This window comes from Mercenaria mercenaria, chromosome 10, assembly GCF_021730395.1.
Source record: "Mercenaria mercenaria strain notata chromosome 10, MADL_Memer_1, whole genome shotgun sequence".
Taxonomy (NCBI): Eukaryota; Metazoa; Mollusca; class Bivalvia; order Venerida; family Veneridae; genus Mercenaria; species Mercenaria mercenaria.
The window spans coordinates 15,574,043-15,591,329 of NC_069370.1; the positions used below are offsets into that span (position 1 = coordinate 15,574,043).

Genomic DNA, 17,287 nt, shown 5'->3' on the forward strand with positions numbered 1-17,287 from the left:
GAATATAAGAATTTACAGCTGGACGGTAACTGATGAGGCAGTAATGAGGTGTTAGAACAGTTACATACAAGACAGATACAGCCAGGGATAGATTATTATTCTTGTGTACTGTATTCTACAAATTGTAGGAAAAAGAAAATGGATGGAGTTACTTTTTTTTAAGCACTATTTCTTTACAGAAGTAAATTTAGCAAATGAATTTACCACATTTATTCATTTATGTTGTTTGTTATAACAAACTTACAGAATCAGACAGATTCTAACAGCGCCAATGAAAATTTCAAAATCTCTTGTCCTGTATGAAATAATATAGATTTTCTGTGTTTTAGGACTTCTTACTTGACATAAGGTTTTAGTCGTTAGATTTTTGTCCATGAAAATTTATTTTTGACAAATAAAATGGTAGACATCTTCCAGTATAGAGATAACGCTGGGTGTATGTTGTTATTTTGCATGAACCTTTACTGAATTGTACAACACTTGTTTAAAAATTCTTGAGCCACACCATGAGAAAACCAACGTAGTGGTTTTCTCATGACATGAATCACTTGTAGTTCTTAACTAGTTTTTCATAAAATTCCTTTCAGTATTTACCACAGAATTCCTTTAGTTTGGTTATTCACAATAAAAACCCATCCGTTATTGTTTATTAGTTCATCTGATTTTTTGAAAAAAAAAGATGAGTTATTGTCATTACTTGATCGGCGTCTGCGTCGGTGTTGCCTGGTTAAGTTTTATGTTTAGGTCAGCTTTTCTCCTAAACTATCAAAGCTATTGCTTTAAAACTTGCAACTCTTGTTTACCATCAAAAGCTGATTCTGTACAGCAAGAGACATAACTCCATCCTGTTTTTTGCAAGAATTATGGCCCCTGTTGTATTTACAAAATCAAATTTCTTGGGTAAGTTTTGGGTTTAGGTCAACTTTTCTCCTTAACAGTCGAGGCTATTGATTTAAAACTTGGAGCAGTTATTCACCATTAAAAGCTGACTCTGCACAGCAAGTACTGTAACTCTACATTGCTTTTTTGCAAGAATTATGGCGCCTTTTGGAAAATCATGGGTATGACAATATTTCTGTTATACAAACACAAAAAAAATCAGATGGGCGTCTGCACCTGCAAGGCCATGCTCTTGTTTACCATAGAAATCCATAAAACATTTTTATTTACCATAAAAATATTTTCGTTCTTGTTTATTTACCGTAAAAAATCCTTTCAGTATAGTTTAGCCTGCTCTCTATTTGGAGCAGTTTTTACCCAATGTCCTTCAGACTTTGTCACAATGGTAATATGCATAGTATATTGTCCCTTTCTTACTTACACTTTTGTCAATTTTTGATTAGAATTGTTTGTAACTATTGTCAGATGCCTCAAAATCATACTACAATAATAAGGGTGTATTTACTGGCTTTTTGATAAGAACAGAATTTCCAAAATGTTCTTTCTATAGTGTAGCAGCATGTTTCAGATGTTGTTCCTACGGATATACTTTTACTTCCTCAGTATTGTATTGTGACGAGTTATTCATATTTATCTCCCTTTATTCTTAAATACAGAGACTTGCTATACCCGAACTGTTGTCATCCATTGCATTTTACCTCTCTCAGTAACCCCTTGCAACATATTGTTGATCATATTCCTGTCTCCTGCTGCCAAACCAAACTTTTTCACAAACTTCCATGTCTCTGGTAAAACACAAGTTTAGAAATATTGAAATTTTGTTGCTATAAAACTTATGAATACGAGTAAAAAATGTCAATGGTAACATGTTTAGTATTCTGATAATTTGGTTTATGTTTTAGGTATTGCTGAATTTTTAGAAGATGGATACTTTTTACTTTTGTCATTTAGTTTAATTTCAAATAAAGAGTTTCGTTACCTTTTATCTCCTTCATCGTAATAAACATTATTCTGGAATGAGCTGGCCATGTTCATTTTGATGACTTTGTTTATGATTTTTTTTGTATTTTATTTATGATGGAATAGCTGTTTATGTTTTCATTTATGGATTTATTTTTATTTTAATGCACCCAGTAGAGACTTGTTCTATAGATAGTGATTTGTCACTTACCACAATTCAAACTTCAGTTGGGTCAGTAAAAGGTATGGTAAAGGTTTTTAGAATTTTTTATTTTTTGCAAAATTAGTTTTTAGCATGTTTTTAAGCTTTTTTTTTTCCAAGCAAGGGGATAAATGAGCCGTGCCATGGGAAAACCAACATAGTGGGTTTGCGACCAGCATGGATCCAGACCAGCCTGCGCATCCGTGCGGTCTGGTCAGGCTCCATTCTGTTCGCTTTAAAAGCCTACTGGAATTGGAGAAACTGTTAGCGAACAGCATGGATCCTGACCAGACTGCGCGGATGCGCAGGCTGGTCTGGATCCATGCTGGTCGCAAACCCACTATGTTGGTTTTCCCATGGCACGGCTCAAATATTGAAAATGGATTTTACTTTGTTACTACCGGTATACAAATATGAAATTATTTGTTGTTTATTTTTATTGTTAAATCAAATAATCTGTTTTTGTACTGCATCATTTTGTAGAGTTTTTGTGAAAATTGATGCTATTATGGATAATGTCCAGGTAACAAATTATCATTGTCAACATTGACATCATCAGATGAAAAATCGTATTATGAAAAAATAGGATGTTCCCATTTTCTTAAAATTGATGTTTGCTTAATAATGTCAAAGATGTATTAATAAAACTTGGCCATGTGGCGAGATCGAAGGAAGCAGGTGAACCATGTTAAGCATGATTTTATAAATATCAGACATATGTACCAAAAAATTATCTATAAGTAAACTTAAAACATTTTTTTTGTGCTAACAAAAGAGAGGAGGAGTTTGTCCTTACGTGACGAGAATACCTCAGATACCAGTAACGGAGGTACGAGACATGGAACGTTTTATGTTGTTATAGGCAGAAGTTGAGATTTTATACTTGCATATGCATGGGTGTGTTAAGGATTTCACTATATACATGCTTCAGTAAGAGTAATTTTTTAGGGAATTTAAAAATTGCAGTTTAAAATAATTTTTTAGAGAATTTAGATATATGCAATAAAAAAGCTTTTGTTAATTCTTTATCTGAATATTGAACTTCATTTGCGAAGTTTTCAGACACTTAATTTACTGATTGCCAAATTTTACCAGACAGTTACTGCTGAATATATGAAATATCTATGCATACTCCTTGTATGCTAAAATCTCAAACACACTATTGTACTGCAATATACCCAAAAGTACTATGTTGTAAACTTTGGATATAACTTTGTGATTTTAAATTTATTTTCTTCTCAGTATATGAGCCATGCCATGAGAAAACCAACATAGTGCGTTTGCAACTAGCATGGATCCAGACTAGCCTTATCTAAATACAATAGGCTTTGAAAGCGAACAGCATGGATCCTGAGCAGACTGCACAGATGCACAGGCTGGTCTGAATCCATGCTGGTCGCAAACACACTATGTTGGCTTTCTCATGGTGCGACTCATAGCTGTTTTGCATACAAGTCTTTTTAAAGTAGTGGACCTGTAATGATAATTTGCAATTACCCCTGAAGAACGTTATTCTGAATAGGGTTTTCATCGTTCCTCCGCAGAGGCCATGTTCTTGCACAAGTTATAACAAAGCATTGTGAAAGATATGAAAATTGGTAATGGCACAAAAATTGATGATTTTAATTACATGTCCACTAACTGAAAAAGATTTTAGGGATATTTTGCCTTTCTAATTATATGGTAAAATTGCTATCTTATTTAAGAAATAAATCATAGCTGAAGTCTGTTTTTATTGATTTAAACAGACTAAAGACATTATTCATGGGCATAATCAAAAACAGTCCCAATGTATATTTTGGTCCCTGTTTATAAATCAGCACAACATCAGTGTTACCATGTATTATTTTCAAAAACATTATCTACTATATAACATGACATTTGTATATTAGCAGAACCATGTTTTAATATATTTGAGCTCAGTGAAGAGATTATACACATGCAGAATAATGTCTTTCATGTAGAAAATCTATGGAAAAACACTATAAAATTTTTGTTGGTGCATGTATGGCCAAAATAATAGGTTGATGTGATATCAACCTGACCATTAAAACACAGCACCCTCTGGATCAATTTAGGAGTGCATAGATGCCTTTTGAATTATTCTATGCATCAAGTGTTTGAATAAAGTGTAACACCATGTTGTTACAATATATTGATTTTGAAATGTCTTTTACATAAAATAGTAGATCAAATATGACAGCGTTATTTCTAGGCACCAAATAATATGTCAAATTGACATTAATATTGCTGTGTTTTAATGAAAATAAACATGATTATTCATAATAGAATAACTAAGTTATCCATGTTTCTCTTTTATGATTCTGCCTATAGGGTATAGTTACTTCAATATTGTATTTTTTTCAGTTCTTTTAAAATAATAGAACGTATAAACCTCCCTTATTCCTGATTTTTTAGATAGAGATTTGTGCAGGGTAGAGATTTGTGCAGGATTTAGTTTTGAATGCATGCCACTTGTAAATTTATATCCCGTTAGTTAGTTCTGTGGAAAGGGCATACGGGTTCAAAGTTAAAGCTAGAATTTTACTCTGAAAGTAATTTACATACTAGTTATAATAGTTCTAGTTCATACACAAGTTAAAGTAAGCTATACCATTTTTTTCTCAGTCCACTTGCATAATATATTATGAAAGTCTTATCCCGCGTTTGTAATACAAAATACAACAACAAACAAACAGAAAATTGGCATACATCAAAATATATTTATCCAATATAATATAGAATAATGTTATCACATTAATTTGTTACCGGTATTTTCTTAATCTGTATTTCAGTGTTATCAATCAATTTTGGTAAAAAAATTCATTTGGTATAATTTCCTTGGAAAATATTGTAAACTAAGGGAAGTAACTATTTACAACTCCAGATATATATCATGATATATTTATAGTTGATAGGCTTTCTTGAATTAAAGATCATTTTTAAGACAGTTTGGGGCTGGAATTATAATTGTATGTACATTGTTACATCCCAAAAACAATCTTTGTGTTTCTGAAAAATATACAGGCAACAAAATTAATGTAATATACATCTTTTTAATTCAGTGAAGCCTTAAGTGTAATTCTTGGTTTTCGGACACTTTCTAATGCAACAAATTTACTATTTCAGATGATATAGACTTACATAGAGTAAAACAAAATGAGGAGAATGCACCAACCCTGAAAAAGTCAAGATCTCTTGGAGGAAGTCTCAAAAAGTTGTTCAGGAGAAGCCGTAAAAGATCAAGGTCACAAGGACGAGGGGAACAATCAAGGGAAAGTTCAGTGTCTCGCCAGTCCCGTCACACGTCACAGGGGCCCTCAAGAGAGGGGTCATTAACTAGATCGTCTCAACATACCAGCCATCAAGATACTGTTATATTATGAAAAATGTTCTGTTTAGAGATTTTATTGAACAAATTTACTGTGAAGAATGTTTTTAAGTTTAGAGATTATATAAAACATATTTTACATGTTTTCTCAGTAGAGGCCTAGAAGTCCAAAAAAAAAGTGTTTTTTTTCTTTTTTTGCTATTTTCTTTTGATATTTGCTTTTACTGCAACTTGTATCAGGTAGATTGCATTTATATAGAACTTTGGTTTTCTTTTTTTTATGAATGAAAGTAGCCACTTCATTTTTTTATTATTCAGACTTTCAGATTGCATACCCAGAAACTTATTTTCTCATTTCAGTTTAAACAGACTTACAAAATAAATATCTTTTATAGAAATACGAATATTTTTCCATGAAAGTGTTATGCGACTTATTTTATATACCCTGTAGAAGTAGAGTAGTTGCAGCTCAATTTTAATTCTATATTGAGAATACAATATGAAGTCTTAAATTCAAATTTGCATAAAAAAGAATGACTTGCCAGTTGTTCTTAATTACCAGTTAAGGTGATAATCAGTTAATGGACAAAGCTCAAAGCTGGGTTTATGTTTATCTGGATAATGAAATATGAGAAAGAAGTTCTACTGAAATTAAGAAAGAAATGACTGGAAATATAAGAAAGAAATATGATTGGAAATATGAGAAAGAAATATGACTGGATTTATGAGAAAGAAATTGAAAGAAGTTTGACCTGAAAATATGAGAAAGAAATTCGATTAGAAATATAAGAAAGAAATTGAAAGAAGTTTGACCTGGAAATATGAGAAAGAGTTTTTACTGGAAACATGAGAAAGGAGTTTTACTCAAAACATGAGCAAGAAATTTGACCTGGATATGAGAAGGAAATTAGATCTGTCTGCTTACTTAGTCAAGAGCATTAGCATAAACATACTTAGTCATAGACCAGTCTCAGAGTCCCAGCATCTGATTGGTTGTCTCTGAATACAATCTCTGTATTTACCAATGGTAAACATGCATTTTTAGACTGAAACCAAGGTCAGTTTTATAACCAAAAAATAGACAGGTTTGCTGTCTCCTTGCTGTGTTCATTAGCAGATTTGATATTTAAGACATATACTAGAATGCTTCCTTGCCGAAATATGCACATTAAGAATACCTTAAATGATGGAGAAAGGAAAGAGTAGTCATGTTTTTCACTATAGATGGGATAGTAACCAGTAATCAAAAGCATTGATGCTTCTATGTATAAAACTTACCATAGCAACTGTCATTACCATTATTTAATTGGACTGTATATATTATTTGATGTCATATTTATTTCCTAGTGTTAGGTGTTAGCCAATATTTTTTTGTATGTTGTGTTAGTAAATGGTGAATAGTACCAGAAAGTCGTGAAACTTGACTTTTATTTCAAGGTTAAATGTGAATTTGTCACAAAGTAATATTACGTTTTTAAAACGTTTATATTATGTGAGAATTACGTCACTATAAATATGCAATATGAGCCAGATTCAAGTGAGTTTCATGCAGATTTTATTTTTTTTTGATCGTGTACTAGAGTCTCTGTGTCACCATGGTGATAATGTGCATAGTGAATGGACTAATTTGTTAATCTGACTGCAAATGTTTCCTTTTCTACTAGTTTTGTATTTAATCTTGTATTTGTTATCTCCCCTTTTCCTTGACACATATAGTTCTTAAAGGCATGACCACAATCATTTATATCTAAATATTACATTAAGTTCCCATGACAACTTTGCGCAGTTAACTTTGAGCACTTTTACTGTAATATTTATGAGGGGAGAGAGAATTTGAATATGTTATGATAAAATGCATGTATGAACGTTTCTAGCAATTATAGTATACATTGACAAAATAAACAATTTGAGAAAAATGTTCTACAAATTTGATTCAAATGCGTTTGATTATTTACTTAATGTGAATTGAAATTTGATTCAGACACTAGATAAGTTTGTTAATTTGGCTGTCCAGTTAAAATTTCTACATTAAATCCATAATATCTTAATCACTTTTCTTTGTTTAAAATTAACTTTGTTGAATGTTACATAGTTTTTGCAGAAAATTGTTAAGTATAACATTGTTTTGTTTATATTTATTTTATGTTGTTGTCCCTTACAAATTTATTGTCTGTTATTTTGTTGCTCCAATGTACTAGGTTTTGCCTGAGAATATTACTCTTGCATATTTACCCATACTGATTTGCCTGAGAATATTTTCCTTTTATATTTATATTTAGTTATTTACCCATGCAGGTTTGAATGAAAAGTATGTCTAGAATAATGGAAGTTAGAATATTTGAGCCGTGCCATGAGAAAACCAACATAGTGGGTATGCGACCAGCATGGATCCAGACCAGCCTGCGCATCCGCGCAGTCTGGTCAGGCTCCATGCTGTTCGCTTTTAAAGCCTATTGGAATTGGAGAAACTATTAGCGAACAGCATGGATCCTGACCAGACTGCGCGGATGCGCAGGCTGGTATTGATCCATGCTGGTCGCATACCCACTATGTTGGTTTTCCCGTGGCACGGCTCATTTATTTGCTTTTGAGAATTCAGTTTTCTGTGATGTTTGGCTGTTACACGTGACATTACGTGCTGGATTCCCATCCATAAGAACCAAGGGAAGTATTTATGCATATCCCAGTGTAGAGTGAGACACAAAACAGAAAAAAGTTTATTTAAAACTCAATTACCTAAATCCACTGAAAGTCATTGTCTCATAAATTTACCCAAATCCAGTTAGGCTCAGTCTAATAGTTAAATATTCTCGCTATATTCTGTCTGAAGTATTATTTTTAGTGTAGGTATATTGTTTAGCTTGTAAAGCATTCAATTGATGTTATGTGCAATACCATTACTATAGTTAAACATAGAACTTTATGTACCTAATATATTTTTTTTTCATCCCAAATCTGTATACGAAATCATATTACCATTGTGAAGACAACTATATATTACCATTGTAAAAGTAACCATTTATTTACTTGCCATTTATACTTTGTTGTCTCAGTATTTTGTGATCAGGTTTTAGCTTTAATATTTTGTTTTAATTTTTAGTTAAAAGGGTCAGACCTGTATTAAGCAAGCAGTCAAGGGGGTGACACAGTCTGGCTGCTTAAGACAAGTTGAAAATAGAACAAAATGTCAGTTCTGGAAGTAAACTACTTGGCTGTTTAAGACGGGTGGTGGCTTAATACAGGTGGCCACTAAAGCACATTCAACTGTAGTCAAAATATATTATATGAGCCGCACGATGAAAAAACCAGCATAGTGTGTTTGCGACCAGCATGGATCCAGACCAGTCTGGTCAGGATCCATGCTGTTCGCTTTCAAAGCCTATTGCAATTAGAGAAACAGTTAGCGGATGCGCAGGCTGGTCTGGATCCATGCTGGTCGCAAAGCCACTATGTTGGTTTTCTCATGGCGCAGCTCAATTATGACAAATTTGAGAATTGCTTCCTGATGAAAATCTTTACAAAAGGAGAGAATGCTTGTTTTCTTATGTTTTAAAATGTAGATTAAATTAAACATGAAGTACAGAAACACCAAACATGTATGATTTAAAACTATTTGTGAGTCTACATTTTAGAATGTTTCTCCATTTCATTTTAATATTTTTGAAATGTTGACCACGCCATAACTTAATAAATGAAAACGTTTAAACACTTGTGTGAAAGAATCAGGACAAGTTTGATATATGCATGTATGTGATTCTTACAGGTTTAGAATGAATAGATAGATTCCATGTTTTACATATCATTATAGAACACACCAAACGTTTATTTAAAGAAGGCATGTTTTATATTAATATAAATGCATACCTTGTAAAATTTCAAAAACAATTTTTTATAATTATGATTATACAGCGTTATCAACTGCTGGGAAATCATTTAATTTCGTTGGCACAAAATTTCGTAGTTTTTGCCAGAACGGCTATTTCATTGGGGATAAAAAAAATTGTGGATTTCTGCATTTAAAGATCAAAGGACGATGATTTTATCAGTTCATTGAGATTTAAATTCGTTGATTAATGAAGCCAAGAAATCCAAGAAATAATCCCCCACAAATATTAATGATTTCACAGTGTTTCGTAGAGCTACAAGAGTTATGCGTAATCAAGGTAGATGCAAAAGTCACCAAGGTCACCAAATTATATTTAGGAACAGTCATATTTTGTGTTTTCATTAACGGAAATGAGTAGAAATTTAGGTTGTAGCATAGTATGGTAAATGTCGTTACCACATTTCATTATAATTGCATTTAGACGAGGATTGTTTTAACAATTGCATGATTGTGAGATGACTGTTTTAGAGAGGAAAAATTATCACAATTTGAGGATACGATAGTATGCTACTTTAAGCAGGATGAATGAGCTTTGGTGAATTTTCTGCAAATAAGATTTGAATTAAAACATAGCCATAATACACAACAGGTTTTGGCATCTTTAATGAAACATACAAATGGAAGTCCATATTATGACAAAAATTCTGGTGGTGAAAAATAGCATTCATCCCATAAAACAAATGACTTTTGTTTAACAATATATTACATTATTAGATAATTTCATAACACATTTATAAGAGCCTTGATTCTGAACACCATATTATTTTTAACTAATTTAATTTTTCAAGTTTATGTGTTATGTGATTGACATTGGCCTAACAAGGTTAGCTAATTCATGTGTTTTCTACAAAATTTGAAAGTCCATAAGGCTTTAAATTTTAACGTTAAAAACAGATGAAATAGCAGTCCATATAGATAAAATTCATAATGACATGGTTAGAAAAGCACTACTTTTATTAATGCTAATGAACTTATACAGATAGCGCCATAAAGGGAAGTAATAAAAATAAATGGATTCAGTAAAACTTTCTACTGTGTTAATCAGTATTCAAACGGTTTACAAATATGGATGAAAACAATAATAGAAAACAAGATTTAACAAGAAATTAATGTTTCATGTTAATAAGAAAAATGTGGCAGCCAAATTATCGACAAAGACAGTATGAGCCTTTAAAGCATGTGTTATATTGTACAACAGTCAGCTGCCAAGGCAATGATATGCAACATGGGTTAAGAGCATAAGGTTCAGTTTTAAATGAGCTGCGCCATGAGAAAACCAACATAGTGGCTTTGCGACCAGCATGGATCCAGACCAGTCTGCATATCCACGCAGTCTGGTCAGGATCCATGCTGTTTGCTAAGTTAAACAGTTTCTCTAATTGTAATAGGCTTTGAAAGTGAACAGCATGGTTCCTGACAAGACTGCGCAGATGCGCAGGCTGGTCTGGATCCATACTGGTCGCAAAGCCACAATGTTGGTTTTCTCATGGCGTGGCTCTAATGTTGTTCTTGTATTTAGTATCTAAGCCTTAAAGGTGGTGTAAACATGATGAATGTTAAATGTCATTAATTGGATAATGAATTTTTTCTGGAAAGCTTTGTAAACTCATTGAAATATTGAAAGAATCTTGAATAAATTGTCATATTTCTACATAATATTTGAGTTTTGCTTTATTAATACCCATGATAAACCAACACAGTTCATCTGAATTTGTAGAAAAAAATGTTGCGCATTAAGAATTCCAGCTGGCTCACCGAGTGTTTAGCTCACCTAAACCAGGGCCAATAGTGTTTCAGAAGATCTGGCATTGTTTGTCCAGTTTATCTGTTAATATTCTAAAGGTAACAATCTTAATTAAACTGTCAATGTTTTCCAAATATATGTCTTGATGAGTAGCTGAATCATCTGGGGTCAAGAACAAGGACACAAGGTGAAATCATTGAAAAGCATTTTTGACACTAGAGGCCATACTTTCTACTTGATATACTGAAACCTGGTCAGAATACTTGTCTTTATGAAATCCACTTAAGTTTGAAACTTGGTCATCTGGATGGAAAAAAAAAACAACAAGGTCACTAGGTCAAATCATAGAAAATTTTCTATATTTTCTACTTTATCTGTATTAAACATGTAAAAATGATTGTCTACATGCAATCTTTGTTGGATTTCAAATTGGGTCATCTTGGGACTAGCTCTACAAACTAGGTCAGTAGTTCATATCATACACAAACATTTTTGACACAAGAGGCTACATTTTTACTAGTTCTTTATGAAACCTAGTTATAATTTTTTGTTTTCATGAAATCTAGGCCAATTTGAAAATGGGTCTTTTGGGATCAAAATCCTCAATAAAATGTGTTAATGGTATTGTTCAACTACAATGAAGAAAGGTAGAGATTGGAGCATTTTCGTTGATGTATAAACTAGAGCCATTGTTCATTGTGATATTCATCATGTTTCTAAACTACTATGTCATAGCCAATGAATCAAATTATTTTTCATTTTTTATATACAATCACTTTCTTTCGCTTTGAGTATTTTATAGTATCTGCCTAGATTTTCAAACATTCATTTTTCCAACAATATTTTAAATTTGAAAATTAATACAGTTTCAGGTCATTTATTCTCTATCCAATTGTTTTGGAGCCAGTAAACATAAAGAGTAACAATTTTTCTTTTAAGAATTAAAACCATTTCAAGGATGCAGAATAACACATTATGACGTCCTCAGTTGCAACATAAAACATTCAAAATTATCATTTTCTTTAAATGTCCTTCACCAAATACATTTTAGTAAGGAAGGGAAAAAATTAGAAAATAATAAATATTTAATAGGGAAAACTGTGTTCCAAAAATGCAGCCTCTCCAAACCACAGCATTACAAGCATAGACCTCCACAAGACCAAAACACAAGCAGACAAGCATGCACACATTCATACAGCCAGGACCAAACAAAATTAATAAAGGAACACTAAGGTGCACAGCCCAAGAATGGCCATTGGCAAAAAATTACTATAGCATATACATAGGAAGGTGGGGGGTTCAAGCCCCCCCCCCCCTCCAAAGACCAAAAGAACTGACTTTTCTCAGAAATAACAGTAGATAAACAGAAAGAATGGGATATATATATATTTTTTAGCCCACCATCATCAGATTGTGGACTATTCAAATCACTCTGCGTCAGTGGTCCGTTGTCCTTCCGTCCGTCCATTAACAATTTCTTTTTATCGCATCTCCTCAGAAACTACTGGTTCTTTTTATCGCATCTCCTCAGAAACTACTGGGGGGATTTTGACCAAACTTTGTCAGAATGATGTATTGATACCCTAGTTGTGTCCCCCTGAAAATAGGACTGGTTCAACAATTTTTGAGTGAGTTATGGCCCTTTGTTTATTTTTATAATTTACATAGATTTATATAGGGAAACACTTTGAAAATCTTCGTGTCCAAAACCACAGGGCCTAGGGCTTTGATATTTGGTATGTAGCATCATCTAGTGGTCCTCTACCAAGATTGTTCAAATTATTTCCCTGGGGTCAAATATGGCACTGCCCGGGGGTCACATGGTTTATATAGACTTATATAGGGAAAAACTTTGAAAAACCTCTTGTCCAAAACCTCAGGGCCTAGGGCTTTGATATTTTGTATGTGACATCATCTAGTGGTCCTCTACTAAGATTATTCAAATTATTCCCCTAGAGTCAAATATGACCCCGCCCTGGGGGTCACATGGTTTACAGACTTATATACGGAAAAACTTTGAAAATCTTCTTGTCCAAACAACAAAGCATAGGGCTTTGATATTTGTAATGTAGCATCATCTTGTGGTTCTCTACCAAGTTTGTTCAAATTATCCCCCTAGGGTCAAATATGACCCCACCCAAGGGGTCACATGGTTCATATAGACTTATATAAGGAAAAACTTGTAAAATCTTCCTGTCCATAACCTACAACATTCAAATTTGGACCACATGTAGAGTTTCGAGTGGCAAGATGAACCTTGACATGAGTTGACCTTGATCTTGACCTAATGACCTACTTTCACATTTCTGTAGCTACAGCCTTCAAATTTGGACCACATGCATAGGTTTGTGTACAGAAATAAACTTTGACCTTGACATTGTGACCTACTTTCACATTTCTGAAGCTACATGCTTCAAGTTTGGACCACATGCATAGTTTTGTGTTCTGAATTGAAATTTGACATTGATTTTTACCTAGTACCTACTTTCACATTTCTCAAGCTACAGCCTTCAAATTTGAAGCACATGCATAGTTTTGTGTACGGAAATGAATTTTGACCTTGAAATTGATCTAGTGACCTACTTTCACATTTCTCAAGCTATAGCTTTCAAATTTGGACCATATGTATGGACCACATGCACAGTGTTCTGTACGGAAAAAAATCTGACCTTGATTTTGACCTTGAGCTAGTCTTGAAATTTGAAACATTAAAAAATGGCTCATTGGTGGGCGCCAAGATCACTCTGTGATCTCGTTTTTAGCTTACCTGTCACTACACACCTGTCACGTAGTGACAGAGTGAGCTTTTGTGATTGCCCTTCGTCGTCCGTCTGTCCGTCCACAATTTCTTGTGAACACGATAGAGACCACATTTTGCAAGCCATTTTGATCAAACATGTACAAAACTTGTATTGGCATGATATCTTGGTTCCTTTTGAAAACTGGGTTCTAGAGTAATTGCCCCTGAAACGGCCAGAATTTGCTATTGTGCATGCGTCAACAATTTCTTGTCTGCAAGATAGTGGTTTCATTTATGACTTTATCTTAACCAAACTTGCACACAACTTGTATCACCATAAGATCTTGGTTCCTTTCTTGAACTGGTCAGATCCCATTATGGGTTCCAGAGTTATGGCCCCTAAAAGGGCCAAAATTAGCTATTTTGACCTTGTCTACTCAATAGCTGCTTTATTTATGATTTGTTTTTAGCTCACCTGTCACATAGTGACAAGGTGAGCTTTTGTGATCACCCTTCGTCCTTCGTCAGTCCGTGCGTGCGTCTGTGCGTCAACAATTTTGTGTCTGCACGATAGTGGTTTCATTTATGATTTTATTTTAACCAAACTTGCACACAACTTGAATCACCATAAGATCTCGGTTCCTTTCTTGAACTGGCCAGATCCCATTATGGGTTCCAGAGTTATGGCCCCTGAAAGGGCCAAAATCAGCTATTTTGACTTTGTCTGCACAATAGCAGCTTTATTTATGATTTGATTTTTACCAAACTGGCACACAACTTGTACCACCATAAGATCTTGGTTCCTTTCTTGAACTGGCCAGATCCCCTTATGGGTTCCAGAGTTATGGCCCCTGAAAGGGCCAGAATTAGCTATTTTGACCTTGTCTGCACAATAGCAGCTTCATTTATGATTTGATTTTAACCAAACTTCACACAACTTGTATCACCATAAGATCTTGGTTCCTTTCTTGAACTGGCTAGATTCCATTATGGGTTCCAGAGTTATGGCCCCTGAAAGGGCCAGAATTAGCTATTTTGACCTTGTCTGCACAATAGCAGCTTCATTTATGATTTGAATTGAATCAAACTTGCATAAAACTTGTATTGCCATAAGATCTCAGTTCCTTTGTTGAACCCACCAGATCCCATAATGGGTTCCAGAGTTATGGCCCATGAAAGGGCCAAAATCAGCTATTTTGACCTTGTCTGCACAATAGCAACTTCATTTATGATTTGATTTTAACCAAACTTGCACACAACTTGTATCACCACAAGATCTTGCTTCCTTTCCTGAACTGGCCAGATTCCATCATGGGTTCCAGAGTTATGGCCCCTTAAAGGTCCAAAATTGGCTATTTCGGCTTTTGCAGCCATATAGAGACTTCTATATGGTTTTATTTGATACAAACTTCCGAAATATCTTCAACAACAATAAATCTTGGATTCCATGACAAATCAGATCCAATCGTAGAATTCAGAGTTATTTTATATCTGATTACCTCCCCTGATTGTAGTCAAAATGGATTTATATCAGTATGTACTTATAGGACTTATTTGAAATTTCATTATTGTCATTAGTTGGACTGAGACAATCAGGGTAGATAACTATGGACTGATTTCAGGCCCTTCCCCAGAATTTTTTTAAGGCGCTGGGGTAAAGTTTGCGTGGCGGGATAAGGGGTGGGTGCGGGAGGGGTTTGCCCTCCCGTGTTCGATTTTTTTTTTTAAATCAAACCCAAATGGTGCTTTTTTAAGTATACCATATGCAAAAAAACACAACATGTATTTCATTACTTCTACATTTTTACATAATCATATAACCGTCAATATATCATATACACTACACAGATGTCCACTTCCTTTATATGTATTTTCGAACAACACATATGTCCTTCCACTTCTTTTGTACTAACACTAACAACACATAGGCATTTTTGTTTTCATATACCGGTAAGAGTATGTCTTTAGCTCTGTGCCATTCCTTTACTGCACCACTGAAATTAAAGTCATTCAATTGTTGTCCCTGCATGGACACCATGAGTAAGGCATCAAGCACTTTCATGCTCACCGGTGAATGGTGAGTGGCTGCTGAAACCTCTCTCACAATCTGAAAGTACAAAAAAAGTATTTGTTATTTTCCCAGAGCAAGGATAACCAAGGATGGATTTATATTGTAAAAGTTCCTAAGATTTGACATTTATCTTGTGTTCTTCTGCACAATGAATTGCAACAGTATTTCTGATAAATATTTGTGGGTGTTAACAACACCATTGCAGCTTTTTTACACATAGAAGCAGGTTCTGTATTTCAAGTTTAACTATGTATTTTACTGCAAGCAGCAAGTTTCAGAAAGAACATGTATACACACCAGCTGTGGAGGTTGGTAGAAGCAGTCCCACTGTAGCGACTTTGCTCAGGTTTGGGTGAGACTCGGACAGATTACCAACAATCCACTCCATGGTGCTCAAAGTGTTCATCTGTGATAAGGGTGGCTTTCGCCTGTGCCCATTCAATAACCGCCCGGTCTTCTTCAAGGGAGAAGAGTGATGAAAGAGCCTGAAATGAAACATAAGTTACAATGACATGTTTTAATGACTTGACTATAAAATCATTTTATGTCAAATTACCTCCCTTTATTTCAAATTAAAATGGGTATATCTCCGTAACTAATGAAGATACTGATCTGAAATTTCATTTATGTCAACAGATTTATTTGGCAGATCCTTCTTTTGTTCACTTACAATAATTTTCTTTTTAATTACTTCCCTTTTACGTTAATATAAATAGCTTATTCTTAGTAACTTTTTTATTATTGGCCGTAGGGAAAAACCGATACCACTTTTCTGTGGTACAACATGGATGGTACCTCCAATTTTTAGGTGTATTTTGACATATCTGTACCTTGTAAGAATTTTTTTTTTCTTTTTGGTTAAATTTCTTTCCTTTGTTGTTCCTGTCCTTTGGACTTAGATATTTTTTCTGAGGACCTTCTTGTCCTCAAGTGCAATGATAACAGGTGAGCGATATAGGGCCATCATGGCCCTCTTGTTTACCAAACTTGCACACAACTTGTATCACCATAAGATCTTGGTTCCTTTCTTGAACTGGCCAGATTCCATCATGGGTTCCAGAGTTATAGCCCCTGAAAGGGCCAGAATTAGCTATTTTGACCTTGTCTGCATAATAGCAGCTTCATGTATGATTTGATTTTAACCAAACTTGCACACAACTTGTATCACCATAAGATCTTGGTTCCTTTCTTGAACAGGCCAGATTCCATTATGGGTTCCAGAGTGATGGCCCCTGAAAGGGCCAGAATTAGCTATTTTGACTTTGTCTGCACAATAGCAGCTTCATTTATGATTTGAATTTAATCAAACTTGCACAAAACTTGTGTCACTATAAGATCTCAGTTCCTTTCTTGAACTGGCCAGATCCCATCATGGGTTCCAGAGTGATGGTCCCTGAAAGGGCCAAAATCAGCTATTTTGACCTTGTCTGCACAATAGCAGCTTTATTTATGA

General features: G+C 34.1%; 2 protein-coding genes across 8 annotated transcripts in view; one reads left to right on the forward strand and one right to left on the reverse strand.

Moving 5' to 3' along the window:
* Nucleotides 1-10,935, forward strand: part of LOC123560028 (phospholipid transfer protein C2CD2L-like) — an 80,541-nt gene extending 69,606 nt beyond the window's left edge. For all 6 annotated transcript variants that reach the window (XM_045352262.2, XM_045352265.2, XM_045352263.2 and 3 more), the window contains one exon: nt 5,192-10,935. In XM_045352262.2, the coding sequence (XP_045208197.1) occupies nt 5,192-5,448 (257 nt within the window). In that variant the 3' untranslated portion in view covers nt 5,449-10,935. The remainder of the gene's footprint in view (nt 1-5,191) is intronic.
* Nucleotides 10,936-15,495: 4,560 nt separating this feature from the next.
* LOC123560027 (serine/arginine-rich splicing factor 11-like) overlaps nt 15,496-17,287 on the reverse strand; it is a 30,915-nt gene continuing 29,123 nt past the window's right edge. The window contains exons 5-6 of one of the 2 annotated variants that reach the window (XM_045352260.2): nt 16,132-16,319; nt 15,496-15,870 (exon numbers count right to left, since the gene is read on the reverse strand). In XM_045352260.2, the coding sequence (XP_045208195.2) occupies nt 15,812-15,870; nt 16,132-16,319 (247 nt within the window). In that variant the 3' untranslated portion in view covers nt 15,496-15,811. The remainder of the gene's footprint in view (nt 15,871-16,131; nt 16,320-17,287) is intronic. The other variant, XM_053552317.1, reaches the window with a different exon arrangement.